The following is a 24,918-nucleotide window of genomic DNA, read 5'->3' as shown; positions in this document are numbered from 1 at the left end:
CTCCTGCCAGCTCAGGGCGCCGGGAACCTTGAGGACCTCCACCCTGCGGCCCTCCCTGAGGGGCACGTGGGGCACATCGGCCGGCAGGTCGGTGAAGACGTAGTAGGTGACCCTGTGTCCCACCATGAAGTACTTCTCTGCCGTCTGCAGGAACAGCTCCAGGAAGACCATGTATCTGCAGGGCGGGAGGACGGTCACTGCCAGGGGTCGGGAGCCATGGACCTGGGGACCTTCTTCAACCCCGGGCTGCTTTAAAGCAACAGCTCCTCTCCTGGCCTGTCCTGAGCGATCTGCCGCCAGGGCCTCCCTGATTCTACTCCCAGAGATGGGATCATCGGCACCTCACAAAGGGGAGCCTGAGGCTTAGGAGGCTGGACACACCACCGCCCCACACTCAGCCTCCTGGAGCCAGGAACACCTCCAACCCTGGTGCTCAGCTCCCGGGCAGACCCTGAAGGTGCCCTCCCTGGCCAACCACCCTGCCCATCCTGTCCCCACCTGCCATGAGCTCCTTGGGGCACAACCTTCCTTTCTATGCCCCACGAATGGGGTGGGACAGCAGGGCCACCTGTCCCACGCTGCTCTGAGTGGGCTTTCTCCAGCCCCCACAAACTATCTCCACCCCTGAGGTCCTCCCTGGAAGCCTACTGGGCATCTTGTTGACAAGGCCCCCAGTAAACCACTGGTGTGCCTCGGAGCACTCACCCTTGGACTCTCCCAGATCGGGGACTCAGGTCCAGCACACGGGTAGGGAAGGGAAAGAGAACCCCTGGAATAAGAGGGGGCTTGCTTGGGCTTCAGCCTTGGATCCCAGGGTGTAAGCATCCGGGTCCAGCCCCAAGAGGTTGGAAGCCTTGTCCAACAGCCTCCCACAGCTGGGCCCCCTTAGAGGGGGCAATCTGCTCCCCACCGTAGGGACACCAGCTCCCCCATCCTCAGGCAAGGGCGCTGAGCCTTCCTGAGGCTCAGAGACACCAAGCCACCTGCCTACAGCCACCCAGCATGTTCACCGATCCCCTGACCCTGATGTCCCAGGGCCTCGCTGGTCGGCTCCCTCTCGGGCTCTGGGTCTGGCACTGAGCGCTGGGCCTGGCCTGGCTGTCCCCCTCAGGATCCTCATCTTACAAATGACACACAGGAGGAGCCAGCTCTACAGGCGATGCCTTTGTCGCAATCCAGGAGGCACGCGTGTTTCCCCCCTTCCACTTCTCAGGGTGGGCGAGGGCTTCCCGGTGGTCAGGATGTAGGGGTGCTCTGCCCCTGGGCTCAGCAGGGGAGTGGCCTGGGGTCAGTGCTGTGTCTGCCCTGAGGGGAGCAGTGGGCTGGAGGTGCTGTCCTCAGTGATGGGCAGCCTCCTGAGAGGGAGCCAGATGGTGTCCACTCACTGGGGGCCCGAGAGCCCAGGACAACTGCTGAATGCAGGCACTTTAGCATTAATCCCTGGGATGGGCTGGGGGGCAGAGGTCTCCACCCACCCTGTGTGGATCATACACATGCCTCATGTCCCCTCACAAAGGGGACATGTGAGATGTCTCATGTCTCATGTAAGATGGTAACCTTACTTTCTGATAGCAAACACCGTGAGTCCGATGGTGGCATTCCAGAGCCGGAACTGCTCGTTCAGGACATCAGTAGTTGAAGGTCCCTTCCCAGACAACGGGCGCCAGCCACGGGTTCAGGACCAACACATTGCTCCTGCTGCACCGCAGAGATCCACACGGCAACATGTGAGCCGGTGGGGAGGGAGGTGACACGGCCAGGGCCCCAGGGCTTACCACCCTACCTGGGCCCTCCCTGGCCCCAATTCCAACCCTCCAGGGACTCCCAGGCCTGACCCTCCTTCCAGAAGGACTTCACACTTCCAAGGAGCCCCTGAGATGCAAATCCACACTCAACCTTGTGCATGTCACGAGTAGCTCTACCACACATCGGAGTCCCCTGGGCCTCAGGGTGGGAACTGGGATTCACCAGCAAGGAGAGGGGGCCTCCCCGGGGAGGGAACGAGGAAGCACCCCTCACAAGTTCCCCAGTGGGCAAGACACACAGTAGGAAATGCAGGCCACAGAGGAGAAAGGACGGAGAAGAGTCTGTGGGCTCCATGCTCAGATCTCAGAAGGACAGGGAGGAACAGAACCAGGCCAAGCAAGCACCAGCTGAGCTCTCAGTGAAACTGCCCTTCTGTGTCTACCTCAAATTTCACTAAGTTTGGGGATGCAGGGGAGGGAGGGGCAGGGGGAAGTGGGAATAGGAGGGGAGGGGGGTGGGGGGAGGGGAGGACAGGGGAGTAGAGGGAGGAAGGAAAGAGGAAGGGGAAGGAGGAGGAAGGGAGTGAAGGGAGGGGGAGGGAAGGAGGCAGTAGTGGAGAGGGAGGGGGATGGGCAAAGGGAGGGGAGTAGAGGGGGGAGGGAGGGGAGGGGCTGGAAGGGGAAGTTTCAATAGATTTACCTACCAGGGTGTTAGCACCTTGGGCTGTCCATAAACCATCCTGAAAAAAACACCCTGCGTGCGATGTGAGTTTGCAAGAAGCTGGCAGGCTGTGCCCAGTCCCTGGGGAGTCGCTGCAGGTGACAGAGCTTCTGGGTCCTTCCAGGAGGACCCACCCCACCAGCTGCACTGGGGCTGCTGCATGATCTTCTCCAACACAGTCCCAGGGCCTGGAGGGGGGCTGAGCCTCTGCGACTCAGTTTCCCCTCAGGGTGAGTGGCCTCCCTCATGATTTAAAGGACAGCCCTCAGGGGCGGTGCTCTAATTCACAGTGGTGGAAAGGGCTGGAAGTGGCCACTGTCCTGGGCATTTCACCCAAGGAAAGGGCCCGGTCAGGGGCACCGCAGTCAGACCCACAAGGTCCCCCGGGGCCTGCCCCTGCCTGGCTGCTCCCAGGCGGGGTGATGCCACAGCTCTGAAGCTCCTGAAACCCAGGCTTCTGTCTGCAAATGCAGAGGAAGGTGGGCCTCACTGGGTGTCTTGGGCCCCACCCCATAGTGCCCTGCGCTCCAGGGAACATGCGCCCTACGACCCTGTCCCAGCAGAAGGATCCTGAAGCCCCAGGAGCAAAGAGCCAGCGGGCATCGGCCAGGGTGCATGCTGCCTGTGCCTGCCTCCTGGGTGGCATCCCAGGGTAGGGCATCTGCCTGGAAAAGGCAGGAGACGGCAGCAGCGACCCCTGATGAGCCTGCGGACAGAAACCAGGTGCAATAGGACAAAGCCTAGGATTCCACTTGCACAGGGAGCCAGAGGCAGCAGTGGAAGACGGGCGCCAGCGCTGGGAGGGGTGGGGGTTAGTGTTTCTCAGCCACAGGGTCCCCTTTGGGAAGTGGAGACGGAGACGGACCTGGGGATGGGTGCACCACACGGTGAAGGCCCCCCCGCCCTGAGTTGTACACCTAACGATGCTGAAGATGGTAACCTTTAGGGCGCAGGTATTTGGCACGATTAAGAATTGGAGGAAAAGAAAACTCGGGCACCACCAGCCAGGTTGCCTGACCTTCCAGATCTCGACTCCTTTAAAGACCCGTTTCCCAGGAACCCCCTGAGTCCAGAGGAGCCAGGCCAGTTGGCGACCCTCACTGAGAACCACGTGCTGGGCAGAGGGTCCAAACAGAAGCACCAGGTCCACCCAGATCTTTCTGAGGCTGCAGGAGGAGGAGCAAGTTCACCCTGGGGCTCAGGAAGAAAGGCTGTCCCTGTATGAGGCCTAGGAAGAAAGGGAGCCATCCAGGCAGCTCCCCTGTGCCCTGGGCTGGCGGGCAGAGATAAGAGGCAGAGGTACCGGGAAGACGTCCTACCTGGAAGGTTCCACGGCCTGCAGGCCATCCAGTTCCCCACTCTTGCTGTGAATGAGAACACAGAGGAGGGCTTTACCAGGAGGGTTCAGGGCACAAGGTCAGGGATCCTGCCTGGGGTCCTGGAGAAGGGACAGTGGTGGCCTGGAGAGTGAAGACGGAGTCTGTCTGAGACTTGCTACAATAGCCATCACTGTGGACAATGGTCCTGGAGCTGGCCCGTGTCCCTGCACGTCCCCAAAGGGGACTTCAGACACAGTGGTGGCAAGTTTGCCCTCCGCTCAGCCACAGCCCCTGTGCTCTCCACATGCTCCGGAGCTGACACCAAGCAGCTGGTGGTTTCAAACCGTGTCTGTATCCTGAGGCCACTGCCCTTGGGAAGGGGTCCGTCCCCAGCTCTGCACACAGCGGGCCTTGGTCTCGGGGTTCTAACTAATCTAGTGCCACCAGCTGGTGCCATGGGTCTTCTGAAACCATGCTGTCTGGGGCTACACACCTCTGTCTGTCCTGGAGACACTGATCCTGAGCCTCTGAACTCGCTGAGAAGGGGGGCCGAGGGGATGCCCAAGTAGTGTCTCAGGCCAGAGCCAGCAGCGACCCCACAAATGGGAGGAGGCCGTCAACGGCCCGGCCCGGCCTCCATACGTCTACACTCTCAGGACAGACCGGGGCCTGAGTGCCCAGCTGGGGCCAGTCAACCCCAGGATCCAGTGAGATGTGGGGTAAGTGACTGTGATGATTCACACCGCAAACCAGGGGGTGTTTCTCAGCAGCAGGTGCCTGATCCAAGGGGAACAAGCCAGACATGAAGCAAAAGGAGAGAAGAGGGGTCCTGGCAGAGGGCACAGCACAGGCAGAGGCTTGGAATCAGGCCTATGGGGCACGTGCAGGATGAGCACAGACCCCTGTGCTCACAGACCTCAGAACACAGAGAAGGGGGCCGTGGGAGGAGAGGTGAGGCCAGAGAGGACAGGCAGGCAGAAAACAGACCACAGAGGGGCTTGTTGATTATGTTCTGGAAAGATCACTCTGGCTATCAGAGGAGAATGGGTTCTGTGGAGTGGGGGATGGGAGACAGCATGGAAGCTGCTGGAAAGATGAGAGGCCCTCACAGAGAGTGGGGCTGGGAGTGCAGAGAGAAGCATGTGAACAGAGAAGTACCTAGAGGCAGGACTGGCAGGCTTGTTGTGAGCAGGGTAGGGGTGAGGGGGAAGAGGCAGGTATGATCCCCAGGCTTCCACCTTGGGCTGGGGGAGTTGAGGCCATTCACTAAATCAGGGACTTGAGAGCAGGAGTGGCAGGAGCAGGGGGTCACTGGTGGGACACACAGGTGACTCCAGAGGCAGGAGATGGGAGGTCAGAAGAGAGGTTGAGGCTGAAGCTGGACAGGTGGGGGTCAGTCCTGCCCACGTAGGGGTCAGTGCTACACAGATGACCTGACAAGGCCATGGAAGTGGCCTGGCTGCTCTGGGCAGAGCAGAGGGGAATGGGGGTGAGGCCCGGGTCACCGATGCATCAGCCCAGGTGCGGAGTGAGCCTGTGAAGCAGCCATGTCTGCCACCCAGCACACAGCCCGTCCCCAAGGCTGTCAGGCACTGGGACCCTGCCTTCATCCGACTTACCCTACCCCTGCTTGCCTGCTCCCTAGCATCGAGCTTCCCAGGATCCGGAAACCAGTGCTGTGGAAAGAGCCACCAAAGTCACTGTTGAGGAGGGTCACCTGGGCTGGCTGTCCATCCATCCCTGGGAAAACAGGAGCTGGAGCCCATATGGGGAGCTCAGAGCTCCCTGGCACTGCTGCAGGGGCTTGGGCGGGGCCAGGAGCAATTTTCCCCAAAGCACGAGTGACACATCACAACCTGTGAGGTGGCAGGAGGGCCGTCATTGTGGACACTGCTCGCATCTGAGCTCCTTCCTATGGCAGCCAGAGTGGGTCCCTGTGTGTGGACAGCACAGCCCTGAGGCTGCCCCAGGGAGCAAATCCTGGCCGTGTCCCCAACCCCCAGGAAGGCAGCCATGGGCCTTTGCTCCTACTTCTAGAATCTTCTCTATCTGGAAGCTAATAGCACAGCTCCCTTGCTGGCCATCCCTACTCCCCAGCCACGTGACTCCCCAGTTGGGGGAGGGGGGAGACAGCTCACAGTCGAGGCAGGGTTCAGTGGGAGGGTGTGTGTGGAGGGGTAGCATATCATGCCTGTCCTTATGGCAATGGTGCTGGGGTGGGGGCTGCTGCTGGTGCTGCCTGGAAGGTCTGGATGGGGTGCACGTTTCTTACCCAAAAAGGACCAAGAAGAGCGTTACTAGGAGGAAGGTCACCGTGTGAAGTGAGCAGCATTTTGTTTTCCCTGGAAAACAGCAGTGGGACCCGGATCACTCCCTCCCGCTCCTCCCATCCTGCCCACATCCCTCAAGTGTGATTCAGATCAGCTCCCCTGGTGGCTGCCTCCCCCTGCAGGTGGTTTGATCATTCCACTAACTTCTGGAAGACTCCATCGGAGACTGGCTTCTCTCTCATTCACAGAGAGGGAAGTGGGTGGTTCCTTCCAGCACATCACCCAGGGGTCCCCTTGGATCCCAGAGCTATGCAGGCCTCTCTAGGTAGGGCCTCTTTCCACCAAGCACCTCCTTTCCTCGGAGTCTGAAATGAGCATGAGATGAATGCTGAAGATACGACAAACACAAACCTGCACACACCTAACAACCTAGCCCCAAAACACACGAGGCAAACACAGACACGATGGGAGGGAGAAATGCTCCATTCGACAATTGTAGTTGGAGATTTCGAAATCCTGCTTCGCCGCCAACAGTGGATGGATATTTAGACAAGCCCAGGTACAGAAGGCTTGGGCCACACAGCAAACCGATGAGACCTGACAGCACCAAACAACACCTGGCCCCCAACAGCAAAATGCACACTATCCTCAGGGGAACACGAAACATTCTGCAAGATGCACCCAGAGCTGGGACACAAAAAAAGCTGGGATAACTTTAAGAGGATTGTTCTCACACAAGCATGCACTCTGACCATAGCAGGCTGGCCAGAGATTAGAAGGGCAATGACAAAGGCACCTTGGGAATCCCACAAACATGCACAAATGAAACAGACTGCCCCTAAATAACCCACGGGCAAAGAGGAAAAGCGAAAGACGTTCTGAAGCTGAAGGAAAAGGAAAGCACAGTGTGCCCACATTCATGGGATGGAGCCAAAGCCACTTTTCGAGGGAAATGGATAGCTGTAAATGCCTGGCATAGAGAAGAAAAGTCCCAGCTCCATGCTTAGGTTTTGACCCTAAGGAACTACAAGAAACAGAAAGGGGAGAAAACAGTGATACCGAACCCTAGTTCTTTGCAAAGAGCAACAAAGGTGACAAAGTTGTAGCTGGCTGGCAAAATTTGGGGGATGGGGACAGAGCGGGTTGGGGGACACACAAATGACTATAAAATTAGGGAGGGAAGAGGAGGCACCGACACCAGGATATTACTGAGAATATAAGCGTTTTAAGGGAACACTATTAACTACTGCTTGCTGACAACTGAGACAGCTTGGATAAGATAAGATGCACACATCCTTGAAAGACACAAACTAGAAAACTTTTTTTTAATTTTTCAAAAAGATTTTATTTATCTGAGAGAGAGAGAGAAAGAGAAAGAACAGGAACAGGCAGAGCAACAGAGGCAGAGGGAGAAGCAGACTCCCCACTGAGCAGGGAGCCCAATGGGGGGCTCGATCCCAGGACCCCAAGATCATGACCTGACCCAAAGGCAGACACTTCACCACCAGAGCCCCCCATGCGTCCCTGGACTACATCTTTGTGACATTCGGTCAAGCAGAGATTTCTTACCTATGACAACAAAAGTACAAACAATTAAGAAAAAAACTACGTGGAGCTCATCACAATTAAAACTTGTGCATTCAAAACACCATGAAGAAAGTGAAAAGACAAGCCATAGAGGAGAAAAAATATTTGCAAATCATATATCTAATAAAGACCAGGTATCCCCGATTAAAGAACTCTTAATGCTCAACAAAGAAGACAAATACTCCAATTTCTTAAAAGGCAAACATTTTTTTACTAACCTTTCACCAAAGACACCCAAATGACTAATAAGCACATGGAAAGGTGTTCAATGTCATTAGTCATCAGCTGAAGCAAATCAGAACCTTGGGGAGACACCATGATCTCTCCCCAAGTTTGGCTGGAACAAGTGCTGGTGAGGATGTGGAGAACGGGGAGCCCTCTACACTGCAGGCAGGGGCGTCAGGCGGCAAAACCACTTTGGAAGACAATTGGGCAGTTTGTGAAAATGTGAAACACATGTTTACCTTATGAACCAGCGAGGCCACCGCTAGGTGTCCCCCAGAGAGCCATGAACACATACGCCCCCACAAAGACTTGTAGGCAATATTCAGTGCAGTGTGGTTCCCAAAACTACGGAGTGGAACCAACCACAATGTCCATCCACTGAAGAGTGGGGAAACACACCATGGAGCGGCCCCCAGCGGAAGGCCCCAGCAGGAAATCAGATAAAACACTGACCAACACCTCCAGCGTGGATGACCCTTGAAAACATTTACTTAAAGGGAAAGGAGATCCATGCAAGAGATCTTATAAGACTCCGACTATATGGAAGTCCAGAAAAGGGAAAGCTACAGAGAGATGGTGGTTGCCTGGGGTGGACAGGAACAGAGAGGGGTGGCAGGTGGGCCCCAGGGGGTTCTGGGGAAAGTGCCAAAGTCTATGACACAACTCTGCAAGCTGATGAAAGGTCATTGGGGGGCACACTTAGAAAAGGTGACTGTCATGGTCTGTAGGTGCTACTGCAACTAAGCTGTTGACGTGTTGGCCCCGGGGCGCAGACACAGACTGTCCTGGAGTTAGAGTCCCTGGTGCTGCGGGGCCACTCCCCGCCCCCGCCCCCGGGCCACAGGCCCCTGGGAGCACCCCCTCCCGCCGCGCCTACATTCCGGCTGCCCCCCCAGCCCAGCGCAGGGGGAGGCCGCAGCGGGAGCAGGGGGGCGCGCGCCAAGCCGGAGGCCGCGGGCGCGTCCTCTAGGTCCCCGCCCTCCGCGGGACCAGACCACCGACCCCGGGGGCGCCAGCCGGCCTGCTGGGTCCCAGCACTAGGGTAGCAGGAGGCTCCCGCCCCGTGGCGGCGCCCCCTGCCGGCCCTAGGGCACACGCTGCTCACAGGCTCCCCTACGGCCCCTCCCGCCAGGGCCCGGGACCGCCACGCACCCGCCCGTCCGCCGCATCCGTCCGCCGCATCCGGGCAGTGGCCCCGCGTCCCACTGCGGCCTCCGCGCGTCCCCTGCGCGCTGCCGACGCGCCACCCCCTCCGCGACCTTCCCGCGCAGCTTCCCGCTTCCCGGGGCCGGGCTGGGCTGCTGCACCCCTCGACCCCTGACCGCGCGAGGGGAGCGAGGAGCGGGGCCCTGGGGGCAATCTCCGGGTCGGGTCCCCGAGGCCCTGGCCGGGTGGGGGCCACCTGACCCAGACCTACACCAGCCAGGGGCCCGGCGCCCCGCGCCCCCGCCCGGCTGGGCCTTGACCCCGCCCCCGGCCCCGGCCCCGAGCACCGGCCCAGGACCCCTCTGGGCCCTCTAACCTTCCGGACAGAAAGGGGCCTGGGCAGACCTGACCCTGCCACGCGGAGCGCGCCCCCCCTCCCGGCCGGCCCGCCCGCCACCCCACCACCCGCCACCCCGCCACCCCGCCACCCCGCCCAACGTCCGGTTTCCATGCCCCCCACCCCCACCCCAACCCCGGGGCCCCTTAGCGTCCACGGATGCTGGCTGAGCGCCCCTCAGTGCCGCCCAAGCTGTGCCCCAGGAAGGCTCACCAGGACCCCGTGTCCCCATCACCGGGCCTGCAAGGGCCATCCTGAGGGTGGGCGGGTCACCACGATAGGCCACTGGTCTCCAGCTAGTCCGAGCCGGGTGCTGTTCTAGAGGCTTCTTTCTAGTGTCCTCCCCCCACCCCAAACATGTCCTGGTGCCCTCCTGATCCTCCTTTTACAGGTGAGTAGCCGAGGCCCAGGGAGGGAAGCGGGCCTGAGGGTGGACTCCCAGGCCCTGCTGCTCCGCTCAGTCCTGGATTGCATGGCCCTACGCCCCTGGCCCCTATCAGGTAGCCAGATCCTTTCCTGTCAGTTTCCCCTTTGCTTTGCCGTCAGGGAGCAGCCGGCCAGAAACCCAGTGGCCTGGGCTCTGTGCTCGGGTTTCTCACCATTAGGTGCCTCCATCAGCCCCTCACCCCTTCCCTGCCTCCAGGCAGATGAGGACATCCCCCCTGGCCCTGGCCAGGCCCACCCTGGAGGGGCGGCACATCGCTGAAGCTCCAGTACTGCAGAGAGCCCTGCACACGGCCTTGGGTGACCTCTGCTGTGCCCTCAGCCCCTCTGGCTACAGAGCAAGGAGGGAAAATACAACCCAATGGGCTCAAGCAGTGGCTCCCTGGAGAGATTGAGACACCAGGACACCTCAGACACAGTGGGACAGGGTCACTGATCACCTGGAGGATATGGCGGCAAGCAGATGCTGTGGACAGGGTGGCCCGAGGCTGATGACAGCCTTGCACACACCAGCCCAGGCTGCAGAGACAGCTGACAAGTTAGACACAGCAAAGGGAATACAAGTCCATTCCAGAGCAGTGTCTCAGACATGCATGGAAGACAAGTTCACCACAACCAGGGGTTGGGGGCGAGGCACTGAAATACATGAACCATGCCAAAGGGTGATCCCAGACCTGGAAACAAAGACCCCAAGTCCCTTTGCACAGTGAATACATGAGGAGAAAAAGCAGGAAACAGAAGAGATATAGGCCGTGATTAAATTAGTGATGTAGGGGCCAAGAGACAGTCACCGTTAGTGCAGGAGAAGAGGCTAAGGGTCACGGCAGAACAATTAGGATGACAAACCAGAGAGCTCAATAGTTACTGCTAAACAGAAAACAGTATATGGGCTGGCAAGAATTAGCCCCAAACACTGAGGATCATGGCATGAAGAGAGTAAGTTCCCCTGGTGAAAGATAAAGATGCACAGATTGTGTGATGTCCTTTTTAGAAGAGAAATGACTACATGACAGCTTGAAAAACATTAGCAAGGAACCAAAATATTATAGGAGAATGTCAATCAAAAAGAGCAGGTATGGAGGCACCTGGGTGGCTCAGTGGGTTAAGCGTCCAACTCTTGATTTCCACTCAGGTCGTGATCTGAGATGGAGCTCAGTGCAGAGTGCGCTTAAAATTCTCTCTCTCTCCCTCTGCCCCTTCTCCACAAATAAATAAAATCCTATATATAAAAAAAAAAAGCCTACCGCCTATATGATCTCAAGTCTGTGGCATTCTGGAAAAGGCAGAGCTGCGGAGATGTGAACAGAGTGGTGATTCCTCAGGCTGGGTGCAGAGGAGGGATGAAGGAACGGAACACAGATTTTTAGGTATTTTTAGTTAGGGAAACCACTCTGTGTGATGCTATAATGGCAGGTGCATGTCATTCTATATTTTCCCAAACCCATGGAATGTCTAACACCAAGAGTGATCCCTAATTTAAGCTGTGGACTTCATTTAACATGAATGAAACAATATTTTCTTATACATCACATATAAGTGTACCACCCAAAGGCAAGATGACAGCACTAGGGAAGGTGTGCAGGGGAGAGAGGGAGACAGTTCTTCTGTGTGCCTCAAACTGCTCAAAAAAATAAATAAATAAAACCTATTGGGGTGCATGCGTGGCTCCGTCGGTGAAGTGTCTGCTTTGGCTCAGGTCATGATCCTGGGGTCCTGGGATCGAGCCCCCAGGTCGGGCTTCCTGCTCATAAGGGACCCTGCTTCTCCCTCTCCCTCTGTTTTTCCTTCTTCCTCTCCTGCTCCCCCTGCTTGTGCTCTCTCTCTCCCTCTCTCTCTCAGAAATAAATAATATCTTTACCGAAAAATAAAACCTATTAATTAAAACAAAGAAGGCAGTAGACATATACAGCATTTGAACAGAAAGGCTGATTTAATCCATGGTTTGGGTAGAATTGTGTCCCCTCCACTACTATAAGGTGAAATCCTAACCCCTAGGGCGTGTGAATGTGACTTGATTTGGAATAGGGTATTTGCAGGTACAATTAAGATACAAATTAAAGTGAGGTCTTAGCAGAGTAGAGTGGACCTTTTATCCACTTGGCTGATGGCCTCACAGAGAGAATGGAGGAGCAGAGGGATGGGCCACATAGACACAGAGAGGAGAGACAAGCCTGTGCCAGGCAGAGGCAGGGACGGGATGGGGAAGCTGCAAGCCAAGGAAGGCCAAGGGTGCATGGTCACCACTGGACGCTGGAAGGGGCAGGATTCTTCTACCCAGCATTTCAGAAGGAGCGCAGCCCTGCCGACACGTACATCTCACACTTCCAGCCTCCAGGACTGGGAGATGACAAATTTCTGTTGTCAGCCACTCAGTTTGTGGTACTTGGTTATGTATGACAGTCCTCAGACACTAATCAAATTCCAATATTTGAAATGCTATAACTGACAGCAGGGAGAGTCCTGGTCTTCTTAATTGGTAAATCATCTACATACAATAAATCCACGAGAAATGTTCAGCAATTGCAATACACTCTGAATCACCTATAATAGGGCACCTCCTGCTTCTTTTCCAGACAACTACCACCACCTAGCTCTGTGGCACCCGCTCCCTGGCATCAGTCCCCATAGAGAGCTATTGCCCCTGCTTGGATATGACACACGGAACCGGACAGCCTGTGTGCCCTTGTGTCTGGTGTCTGGCCCAGCGTGATGTTTTGGAGACTCATTCACATTCCTCCTGCATCAACAGTCCATTTCTTTCCTGTGCTGAGAATTTGTCCATTCTGTGAATGTTCCACTTTGCTTGTCTGCTCTTCTGCTGGTGGACATCTGTTCTCTTGGACAGATACCAGGGAGTAGAACCAAGGGTTTATACAGTAGGTAGCTATGAACTTGACAAGAAATTGCCAGACACTCTCCAAAGTGTTTGTACTATTTTGTGTACATTGTTTGCAACTGCCCATAACAATTTTTTGAATGACACATCAGTAAGCCATTAAAGAAGATCAACCAATTCCCCAGAGTTAAAATTGTGCACTCATCTTATTCTTGCTATAAAACTATACATCCAGAAAGAAACAGCTAAAGGATAGCCACAGGAATCACAACCTACTACTTCGGTGTTTTAAGATTTCTTCTAAATAATGTTGAGTTAAAGAAGAAATAAAAGCAGAGTATTTAGGAAGGAGTGACAGTGTGCACACTGGTTATAAGCGCCCAGGGCCACAACCTACTTACGCTGTACTCAAAGGGAAGGTCCCAGCCACATGCTTTTCTTAGGAACAAGTAGCATTCCAAACAAATGACCCTGTTAACTAAGCATTCCACTCAAGAATGCTAGAAAAGAATAGACCAAACTAAAATTAAAGGAATACACTAATAAATACAAAGCAGAAACTACCATTTAATAGACAAACCAACAATAGGCTAGACGCTTCTTTCAAAAAATAAAGTGGATTGTCTTCAATACTCGCATAAAATCAGAAAGAGGGATGCCTGGGTAGCTCAGCAGGTTAAGCATCTGACTTGGGCTCAGGTCATGATCTCAGAGTCCTGGAACTGCGCCCCGTGCGGAACTCCATGTGAAGCCCTGGGTGGAGCCCCAAACCAGCCTTGTGAAGGGCTCCCTGCTCAGTGGGGAGACTGCTTGTCCCTCTGCTCCTCCCCCATTCATGCTCTCTCTCTCTCATTCTCAAGTAAAAAAATAAAATCTTTTAAAAAAAGATCAGAAAGAAGGAGAAAGAAAGCACAAATAAACAGCATTACCACTAAGACAGTATGATTTTAGGTTCTAGAGATTTAAAGTCACTGTAAGCCTAAAATGCTGTTCTTTTTCCAACAAATTTGAAAATCAATATAAAGTGGAAGCTTTTCCAAGAGAACATAAATGATCAAAATTGATTCAAGTAGAAAACTTGGGCGCCTGAGTGGCTCAGTTGGTGAAGCATTTGCCTTTGGCTCAGGTCATGATCCTGGGGTCCTGGGATCGAGTCCCGCATTGTTGGGCTCCTTGCTCAGCGGGGAGCCTGCTTCTCCCTCTCCCTCTCCCTCTGCCTCTCCCTCTCCCTCTCCCTCTCTCTCTCTCTCTCTCTCTCTCTCTCTCTCTCTCTCTCACACACACACACACACACACACACACACACACACAAATAAAATAATAAAATATCTACCAAAAAAGTAGAAAACTTGAATGTGACTCTGATCTGCATTCTTATCATCGAAGGAACAAGAAGACCCCACCAGGTGTTTACCGCCATAAATGTCAGTAGGTTCCAGGATTTTTGAGCAAAAACAATCCTGAGATGACTCAAATATCCCAGGGCATAGAAGATAAGGTTCTGAATCCAATCTCCCAGACTATCTGGACCATGATGCCAAGGTCTCCCGGAAAGATCCCAAACAGGTGCCATAGATGGGTCTTCCTGGTGAATACGGACAAAACAAAGAATAATCCAATATGCCAGAGTAATATGCCCTGACCAAGTAGGGTCAATTCAGATTTGTGAGGGTAGGAAACCCAGATATAAGGACTTGGCATTTACAAGTCACTTCTATTAACAGGAGGAGAGAGATTAGATGATCCTTACGGTCGACTACAAGTTTTGACCAAACTCAAATCCACTCCTGATTTAAGGGGAAAAACTACAGTTCTCATTAAGCAAGAAGAGAGGGAAACATTCTCACTGTAACAAGAGAGGTCACCTGGCCACAACCATGGGCACAGTTGTGGAGGCCGAGAAAAATTAAGGCCATCCCACCTAAAGTTTAGCATTAGCACAAGTACAGCCATCTTAGGTCCCTGAGAATAAGAGCTGAACTTTAAGGGGAAAAACTGCAGAATGTCCTCAATGTCCTCCGCAGAGAATCCCATATCAGAAAGACAACAGAGCCCACGCCCATGGTAGAAAGTCCCATCTTAGAATTCCTCCATCCCTTCTGGAAATCCCCTAGACCAGCCTATAAAAAACCCAGCTGTAACCCACTTCGGGGTCCAAGTCCCTGCTCCGCTATGTCGGGTATACTTGGACCCAAGCTCGAGCTTGCTAATAAACCCTCGTGTGCTTGCATCAGTGTTGGCTCCTTGGTGGTTTCTCGGATTCGCGATCTTGGGCACAACACAGTTTCCTGCACTGACTCCCCAGAGACGTTTCACTGAAAGTCAGAAAGGCAGCGGGGGTGCCCTGGGCCGGCTGGGAAGCACTGTCCGGGGGTGACTCTGGCTGGACGCCACTTGGGGGCTGATCTTAAATCGTCATTTCACTTAAGATCAAGGGAGTGTAAACAGTCTACACCAGAGGACTGGGGATCCTCAGGGCAGTGTGCTCCAAGGCATGAGAGCACTGGACAAGAAGTGGGAGAGAGAAAGTGAAAAGAAAATGAAACGCTCAGGCTTGGATTGGTTTTCAATTCCAAGAGCGATTTGTTCATCAAGCGATTTTTGAGGGAAGTGTCAGGACTAGTTGGACAGCTAGGTAGTCAGGACAGGAGTCCCCAACGAGAAAATATGGCCTCAGGACAGCTAAGATAAAACAGCACTGACTTTGTCCCTATCACAGGTAAGGGGCAGTGTAGACATAAGCCCCCAGGTGTCAGCAAAAAAAGACCATTGACATGTTGACATTAACCTAACAGGTAGACAGATGCGTGACCAAAGCTCTGATTGCTTAGTTAAGATAGTTCTGCAAAAGAGCTCATAAAAACCTCTAAACTTAGAAACTCTGGGGGCAACCCTCTCCGGACTGTGGGACCCAGGAAATTGAACAAAATCCCCTACCCCTGGACAAGCAGAGCAGGACTGACTCTATTTTAGGCTGCACCCGCCTTGTGCTGACCTGCTTATTACTTAGGGCACTGCCCTGCCCTAATCAAAGACCAGGACACACCCTAATCGGAAATCCGGCTCAGCGGACCAGCATGACTAAGCAACTTTCTGTGTATCCCGTTGGCCACTGGCCCCTATAAAGTTGCTAAGCCTCTTAGTCTCGGGGTCCAAGTTCCTGCTCCGCTCCGATGGGTATACTTGGACCCAGGCTCGAGCTTGTAAATAAACCCTCGTGTGATTGCATCGGTGTCGGCTCCTTGGCGGTTTCTCGGGTTTGCGATCTTGGGCACAACGTTGACCCCTCCCTCTCTGGGAGCCTTATACTCTTGTTCAATAAACTTTCTTTACTGCCCACCACTCTTCACCTGGTCTATCTCTTCATTCTTCGAAGCAACGTGACCAAGAATTACAGCACTAAAGGCAGAGAATCCCTGCAACAGAAGGATCTCGTGTGTTGTGTTCTGTGAACTCTTACCTGTTTGGGAAGGGCCAGACACGCACACAGGGAGGATGGTGTACAGAGATGTGGGCAGACTTAGAGGTGGCACCCCGACACCCAAAGAGCACCCATGGCTGCCAGCTGACCCCGGGGCTGGGGGAGAGGAAGTGGTGGTCTCCCTCCCAGCCTCAAGAGAACCCAGCCCTGGCTTGTGAGCCTTCTGGCAGAGGGGAGGGGCGCCTCCAGCAGCCACTGATCAGCTCGGCTTGACTGGTCACGATTCTGATGAAAACTTCAGCCAGGGGCACCTGGGAGGGGCAGCCGATAAGAGTCTGACTCCTGATTTTGGCTCAAGTCATGATCTCAGGGTTGTGAGATCGAGCTCTTAGTGGGTCTCTGGACTGGGCATGGGGCCTGCTTAAGAGTTTCTCCCTCTGCCTCTGTCCCTTGCCCACCACTCATCTGCATCCTATCTCTCTCTCCAAAAAAAAATAAATAAATAAAATAAAATAAAATAAAATAAAATAAAATAAAATAAAATAAAATAAAAAACTGCAGCAGGCTCCTTTGTGCAATTTGACGGAAGATATAAAAGTCAGATGGAAATGCAACAGGTCAAGAGCAATAAAACTACTTTTAAAGAATCAGTGGAGAGGACTTGCCAGGCCAGATACCAAGATTTGACTATGGGGCTAGAGTAACTAAGATGGTGTGTTATTGCCACAGGGACAGACCCATAGACCTACAGAACAGAACAGAGAGCCCCAAACAGATTAGGCACATGGGGACAATTGACAGTATGAGGCCCATAATATTGCAAGTCAGGAAAAGAACTTTCTGGGTAAGACTGCAACAGCATTTTAATAGGTGGTGCTAAGATAATGGTTATCTAGAGAAAGGAAAACTAAATCAGATCCTTACATTAAAAGCAAACACAAGTCAGTATGAGTGGATTAAAGACTTAAGTGTGAGGCAAAAACAAACCTTCTGGAAGATAACATAAAACACCATCTTCATGATTTCAAGGCAAGGGATGAGTTGTTAAATTTACCTGCATTATGGGACAGCCTGGGTAGCTCAGTGGTTTAGCGCCGCCTTCAGCCTGGGGTGTGATCCTGGAGACCCAGGATCGAGTCCCATGTCGGGCTCCCTGCATGGAACCCTCTGCCTGTGTCTCTGTCTCTCTCTCCTCTCTGTGTATTCTCATGAATAAATAAAATCTTTAAAAATTAAATAAATAAATTTACCTGAATTAAAGGAGTTGAAGTAACAACATAAAAATGAAAAGAGAAAAAAAAAAAATGAAAAGAGATTTTTTAACATGTGTCTGAGGAAAGTACTAATAGCCAAAACACATAACAAATTCCCACAAATCCGTGAGGAAAAGACAAACAACCCAAAGCAACAAGCTACCAATATGCACAAACGAAACCAGGAAAAGTCTTGTAGGCTGGGCAACCCTCCCCTTGTCTGTGTGCACGGTTCACTAGGTTTTTATGGATCACTTAGGCTCAAATGGGAACAGGTTTTGAGAGTCTCTGGGCATAAGGCACCATGGTAGGTACTGCCTCTGCCCTCGGGAGCTCATACTTAATGGGCACGGCCAACAGGGAATGGAGCAGAATGGTAGCACAGCTCACCCAGGGATTACACCAAGTGCTACATAGATGCAGAGTGAAGCGTGGTGTGTTTCCACAGCAAGAGAAAGGGACAATCAAAGCCCTTCCTGGAGAAGGTGACCTTATGGGCAGCATGAAGGATGAGCCCAGCTTTAATACAAGGATGAGTGATGGGCACCTCTCCAGGAGAGGACACTGAGGCCCAGGGACTCAGCCACACCATCCAATCTTTGGCAGATCCCTTGCCCGGGGAAGACCCACTAAGGAGGCAGCCTGAACAGAGACCTCCCCAGGGCTCCACGCTTGTCACTGCCGGATTTCTGCATGATTCTTGGGCACTGCCACGTAGCGCAGTTTCCTAAGGAAAGGTGGCCTCTGCTGCATCTGTTCGTCCCACAGGTACTCTGGGGACAGCACCTTGGTGGGCTTGTGGTAGAGCAGGTACTTGTTCAGGTGGCTCTCATCGTGCCACACGGCCTCGAGCCCGTTGGCCTGGTCCACCACCATCGCCTGGTGACAAGCCGTGGTCAGCTGGAGAACCTCGACCACCGACCCCCCGAAAAAGCCCCCTGCATAGTAAAAGTCACCCTCATCTCTTGGAATGTAGGCCTGGGACTGCGGCCGGCGCTCGTAGGTGAAGGCCTCGCGGGCCGCCCCATAGAAACCAGGGTGCAGGGTGCCGAAGAGGGGGGACAGGATCTCCACGCCCACGTGATCGCAGAACTTCATGTCCACATCCATGCACACCAGGTAGTCCACCTCGTGGAGGAAGCGCTGCTGTGAGAAGTTGCTGATCATCTCCATGCGGTGCATGGACACCTCCTGCCAGCGGGCATAGTTTCGCACCTCGAGTACCACGACCTGCCTCCCTTCCGCAAGGGGCACACGGGGTACATCAGCCGGCCGGTCAGTAAAGACGTAGTAGATGACCCTGTGTCCCACCATGAAGTGCTTCTCTGCCGTCTGCAGGAACAGCTCCAGGAAGACCACATATCTAAGACCAACGATAGGCACCCCAGAACAGAGACGGTGGGTGTTAAACAGAATCAAACAGCAGCACACAAACAGACTAGGGCATAGACAGCTTATGACCCCGTAGTCACATCTGGAGGATGTTGTACTGAGTGAAATAAGCCGATTGCAAAAGTCAAGCACTGTCTGATTCCACTTAAAGGGAGTATCTAGAATGTGCGAATTCCTAGAAAGAGACAGCAGAAGGGTGGGTGCCAGAGGCCGGGGAGTGGGGAGCTTGTGTTCAGTGGGCACAGAGCTTCAGTTTTGTGAGGAAAACGCTTGTGAAGATGCGTGGCCCTCTGGTGGCACCGAAACACAAATCTAACACTACCGAACTATGGTGTTTAAACATAGCTAAGATGATAAATGCTATGTGCATTTTAACACAAAAATCAAAAACCAAAAATAAAAACCATAGCCAATCTACTAGCTAAAGACAGTGAATCAACTGTAGAGTAGCAGAGGCCTTCAGATTGGTATTGAGAGCATGTAGTCTCAACCATTACGTACTTTCTTAATCCATGATGTTGATAAAAATCAAATGATGGATAATGTCTAAATGATAGCTCTCTCCCAACTCATGACCCTCTGATGGCTTCTCATCTTTAAAAAAAAGAAAAAGGTAAATCCAGATCCTACAGTGGTCTACCAGAGCCTACAAGATCTGCCTCTGACCTCGTCTCCTCCCCTCTCTCCTTCTTTCTGTGTGGGCAGGCCGTCTCCTTGATGTTCCTGACACATGCCTGCCATGCTCCTATGGGCCTTTGTGCTTCCTCCTCCCTCAGGCTGGGATCCATTCCCTGAAAGGCTCACCCCTGCAGTACCTTCCATTCTTAGATTAATGGTCAGAACTGAACGTGTCCTATAGCTCTTCCTGCTGGTACCAGCATGGATGAATGCAGATGCAAAAATGCAGCAGGCTGTGCACTTGAAGCACGTATTTTACTATGTGGAAATTATAACTCAAAAGGAGAAAATAAATACACAAATAAATATGAAAACAAATCACTCTCCCCCTGACCCAGCCTTAGTTATTTTTTTAGAGCCCATATCACTATCTGACATATTTTGTGCTTTTGTTTTATTTGTTCTTCTGTGTTTTCACACCAGAATAGAGCTCCATGAAAGCAGGGCCTTTGCCTGTCTTGGTAACTGTCTTATCCCTATAGTCCACACATAGTAAGTGTTTAGCAAAGACCTTTGTAACAAATGAGTAAGTGAATACTGGGTGTGAGGTTGAGGGTAAGGGAAGGCAGGCACTCTTACATGCCACTAATGAATATACCAATTTTTATAATCCTTCCAGAGGGCATATGAGAAAATCCATCAAAACTTTAAAGATTATAGTTTTTTATTTATTTATTTGAGAGATGGGGGTGGGGAGAGGGAGAGAGACAAGCAGACGCCATGCTGACTGCAGAGCCTGATGCAGGGCTCAATTCCTGCAGGCAAAGATCATGACCCGAGCTGAACTCAAGAGTTGGACACCCTACTGACTGAGCCACCAATATATCAAAACTTTAAATTTCACTTCCAGGACTCTACCACACAGATCGACTCATAGGTGTGTATAAAGACCCAAGTATAAAAGTTTACAGACAACTCACATCATAAAATGCTGTGGAGCATGTGGAACAACCAGAACTTCCATATATTGTGGGTGCAGGTGTAAAATGCTACAACTTGCTTGTGAAAATGTCAGGAATTTTTTTCAAAATTAACATGTATCTAACCTAGGACTGAGCAATCCCACTGCTAGATATTTAATCAAGAAAAATATATCCTATGTCCAGAAAAGATTTTTCTGACAAAATTCGTATTTACTCTTAATATTCAACACCTAGAAACAGGTGTCTATCAAAAGGAATATGGATTAACCAATGTTAGGATGCCCATATGATGGAATGCTAAGCAACAAAAAAGAGCTCTGACCCATGCCAAATCACGGATATATCTCCAATCACGGATATATTCTTAGTGAGAAAAGACAACAAAAAACAGTCTGTACTTTACAATTCCAGTAGGCATAAATAATCTTGGAGTGGATAAAAGTCAGAATGCTGATGTGGGAGAGGAAGTAGGGGGAGGTGTTGGCTGGGAAGGGGTGCTGAGGAACTTTATGGGGCTGGTGGGATGTTCTATGAATAGAAAGTGATTTTTTTTTTTAAGATTTTTTTATTTATTCATGAGAGACACAGAAAGAGAGTCAGAGACACAGGCAGAGGGAAGAGAAGTCTCCCTTCAAGGAGCCCAATGCGGAACTCAATCCCAGGACCCCGGGATCACGACCTGAGCTGAAGGCAGGTGCTCAACCACTGATCCACCCACGTGCCCCAGGAAAGGATTTTGGTTATACAACTATATGCATTTGCCAAAACTCAGCAAACTTTTGTATGTACATTTTACCTGGGAAGAAGAAAAACCATAAACACATCTTGAACTCTAGTTGACGATACACACAGAGAAGTATGTATGGGGAGTGTGCTGGTGTCCCAGATTTACCTTTGTGTATATCAAAAACAATATGGACAGATAGATGGGTAGATTAGTGATCATGCCAGTACAATAAAATTTTAATTGTGAAGTTTAGGGACTTAGGGAAACCATAAAAAGAAAGAGTGTCTGCATTATGGGAATCCCAAAGGGAGAATGGAAAGAGAAAGGGACAGAAAACATATTTAAAGCAATAAGGGCTGAAAACTTCCCAAAAGAGAGACTTGGCATCCAGATTTATGAGGTTCAAAGGAACCCAGATAGTTTGAACCTAAAAAGCGCTAGAGAGAGAGATATTATAATTAAATTGTCACAAGTCAAAGGCAAGGAGGGCACAGCACCTAGCTGGCTCAGTCAGAAGAGCAGGGGACTCTTGATCTTGGGGTCATGAGTTTGAGCTCCACATTGGGTGTAGAGATTACTAAAAAAATAAATAAATAAACTTTTTAAAAAGTCAAAGACAAGGAGAAAATGTCCAAAGCAGTAAGAAAAAAGCAAGTCATCACATATAAGGTAGCCCCTCTCATAAGACTATAAGTAGATTTATGAACAAAACATTGCAGGCCAGGAGAGAGTGGGATGATACATTCAAAATACTGGGGCACCTGGATGGCTCAGTCGGCTGGGTGTCTGACTCTTGATTTCAGCTCAGGTCACAATCTCGGGGTTGTGGGATCAAGCCCCTCATTCGACTCCATGCTGGGCATGGAGACAGCTTATGATTCTCTCTCTCCCTCTCCCTCTGCCCCTCCCTTCCCACTCTCATATTCTCTCTCAAAAAAAAAAATAATAAAAATATTGAAAGAATACCACCCTTGCAAAGCTGATTTTCAGAAATGGAGAGATAAAGCCTTTCCCAAACAAAAGCTGAGGGGGTTAGTCATCTCTAGACATGCCTTACAGGAAATGCTGCAGGGCATCCTGCTCTTCCAGCAGAAAGAAAAGGATGCCAATTAACTTTATAAGAGCATATTCATACATTTATACAATACATTGCCATCACAACATTAGAGAATCTGACTGCTACCTGTGTACTGTATAAATGTATGAATATGCTCTTATAAAGTTAATTGGCATCCTTTTCTTTCTGCTGGAAGAGCAGGATGCCCTGCAGCATTTCCTATATTTCCTTTCCAAGCTACATATTCCTCAGCCATAAAAAAGCAAGGAGCCCTGCCGTTTGCAACAACAGGGCTGAAATTTGAGGCCATGATGCCATGTGACACAGGTCAGGCTGAGACAGTGGGATACAGGATGATCTCACAGGTGGAGTCTAAGAAAACTGAATCCATAGCACCAGAGAACAAGTAAGAGGTTCACCAGAGGAGAGAGGTGCAGGGCTGGGGAAATGGATGAAGGGGGTCAAAAGGAACAAACTTCCAGGTAGAAGATGTAGAAGTTCTGGGAATGAAGCTAGCAGCATGGGGACTGCAGTGAACACACTGTGCATCCGTACGTCCCATCATTATATCCTGCACCGTACACTTACATGGTGTTACGTGTCCATTATATCCCATTAAGACTAGGGAGGCTGAGCGGGGAATGAAGAAAGCACACCCTTCAGGGTGGAATGTGGGGTGGGGGCACACACACGTTCACTGTCCAATTTTTGCAACACTGCTGCCCAGTTGAACAATTTCATGATAAGACATCATCGATCGTGGTGTGACCTGAGGCAACTCTACAAAACAGCTCCAGCAGGAAGGAAGCACCTCTGGGATCAAAGTGTGGGCAGCCACTCAAGAGTGAGGAAGGGCCACAGGTGCCAGTGTGCAAGGGCGACCAAGATGCCCTAAGTGATGATGTGGTCTGTAAAATACCAGCCAGTGTGGGAAGCAAACAAGCAAGCCCCAGAGCTGTAGATGCAACCTGGAGGTCGCGGGTCCAGCTCTGCCACACGGTAAACCTGCTGGGTAACCAGGCCCCTAAGCCTCGGTCAGCCGCTCTGGGAACAGATCCGGGCGGCAGAGCCTCTGCTCCTGGGCTGTGCTGCGGTTCAGCTCCCAGCGCAGGGACTGCCCCTGCACGTGGTCAGTGGTGACGGTGCAGCTCGAAGACGTTCACGCAGCAAACTCCGGAGCCTGTGACCCTTAGGGGTGGGGCTGCTATCATGAGCAGGGGGTGTCCAGCGGCCCCTGAGAATCCCAGCAAGGTCCCCTGCACCCGAAGCCACCCACATCTCCCCAGATCCCATGAGCACCTCATCCTGGACAGGAGGGACACCTTGTGCCTGGTGCCACCTGCACTCGGGTGGGCTCCCTAGTTCCCCCAGGCAGGCACCCCTCTCCAGCAGCATGGCCCGGACCCCACTTACTTTTTGATGGCAAACACGGTGAGACCGATGGTGGTGTTTCTGAACTGCGCATCCAGAATGGCAGAGTCAAAGACCCCCTCCCAGACAATGGGGGCAAACCAGGGGGTCAGGACCAGCACATCCGCCCTCCTGGGGGAAAGAGGTGCTCTGGGTTAGGGCAGGGCCTCAGGCAAGCCCCTGCACTGCTCTGAGCCTCAGTTTCCCTGCTTGTAAAACAAGGGCTGCCTCAGAGTGGCCCCTGGGTGGCCTTCCCATTGGCAACCAGCACTGAATGCCAAGAACAAGCAGGAGGTGTGGGTTCAGGAGGCCAGGCTGTGCGGTCCAGCACGGACTGTGGTCTCTCAGCCATCTGCACCCCAGGAAAGACTCAGGGCCACCCCCGCCCCCAGCTCTGTCCTCCATCCCCAGGACACACAGGAGTGGGCTCTGTGCCTCCTGCGGATGCCCACAGCTCCCCAGGGCCCAAGGGCTGGAGGCGCCTTCCACGGCACCCACACTTGTCACCCTCCCATGAAAAACACACCCAGCCCCAGGGAGACCTGAGAGAAGGGAAGAAAAGGCAAGGAAAGGTCGCAGCCCCAGAGAGGAGAGAGAGAGAGAAAGGAGACCCCCCAGGCCATCAGGGCCGGGGAGCCCCCGCCGCCCCAGGGACCCACTACTTACATGGGATTGAGGAGCTGCACATTGGGGTAAAGCATCCTGCGGACAAGACATGCATCAGGGCAGATGCAGGTCACACCCGGAGGCTCCTCAGACCCCAGGAGTTGGCGCCCAGAGCTGAGGGGGCTGTCCTCCTCCTCCAGAGGGCCAGCACTGCCAGGGTCAGCACCCAGCCCCAGGGCACACACCCTCCTTCCTACCTGCTCCTCTCCTGCCTCCTTCCTGTCCTCCCTCCCTCCCCCACCTACTGCCTCCCCTCCCTCCTTCCTGCCCTCCTCTCCCTCCACTCCCTCCCCCTCCCCTCCTTCAGTCACTTAGTCCCTCACAGACCCCAGGGAGCATACCCACACACCCTGAGGAGGTCACACGCTGCCCAGTGATAAACTGAGGCTAAAGCCCAAGCAAAGGCCGCAGGTCACCCCTCATGGTCTGTGAGGATTATTGAGGTTCTAGACGTCCCCCATGTTACCTTCTCTCCCAGCGCCCCATAAGTCCCCACAGGGGTCTCCCTCACTGTAACTAAGGTGCCCTGTCCTGCTCTTATTTTGGGGGTGAGAAGATGAGGGCTGGCCCTGCCCCTGCACCGAGCCCAGGTCTACCTCACCGCCCCTCCCCGCCACACCCACCTGCTGCCTCCCTGGTCCCCCAGCACCCCCACCCCCCACCCCCACCACATCATCCAGTTTTCCTCGAGGCTGAGTACT

The 24,918-nt window shown here is 52.7% G+C and overlaps 1 protein-coding gene across 9 annotated transcripts in view; it reads right to left on the bottom strand.

Moving 5' to 3' along the window:
• ABO (ABO, alpha 1-3-N-acetylgalactosaminyltransferase and alpha 1-3-galactosyltransferase) overlaps positions 1-24,918 on the bottom strand; it is a 44,439-nt gene that overhangs the window by 6,305 nt on the left and 13,216 nt on the right. For 4 of the 9 annotated variants that reach the window (XR_005983089.1, XM_041725009.1, XM_041725006.1 and 1 more), the window contains 3 exons: positions 24,218-24,253; positions 23,555-23,683; positions 18,553-18,727 (listed from right to left, as the gene is read on the bottom strand). Coding sequence is in view for 6 of the 9 variants with exons in the window: in XM_041725009.1 (XP_041580943.1) it covers positions 18,553-18,727; positions 23,555-23,683; positions 24,218-24,253 (340 nt within the window). In the remaining 3 variants the exon portion in view is untranslated. Of the gene's footprint in view, positions 1-9; positions 176-705; positions 770-1,562; positions 3,831-5,404; positions 5,462-6,057; positions 6,128-15,249; positions 18,728-23,554; positions 23,684-24,217; positions 24,254-24,918 lie in introns of those variants that run through there. The other 5 variants (XR_005983091.1, XM_041725007.1, XR_005983090.1 and 2 more) reach the window with 5 other exon arrangements.

This window comes from Vulpes lagopus, chromosome 12, assembly GCF_018345385.1.
Source record: "Vulpes lagopus strain Blue_001 chromosome 12, ASM1834538v1, whole genome shotgun sequence".
NCBI classification, from domain to species: domain Eukaryota; kingdom Metazoa; phylum Chordata; class Mammalia; order Carnivora; family Canidae; genus Vulpes; species Vulpes lagopus.
Note: the sequence above shows the minus strand (reverse complement) of the source record. Positions and strands in the feature narration are given on the sequence as shown.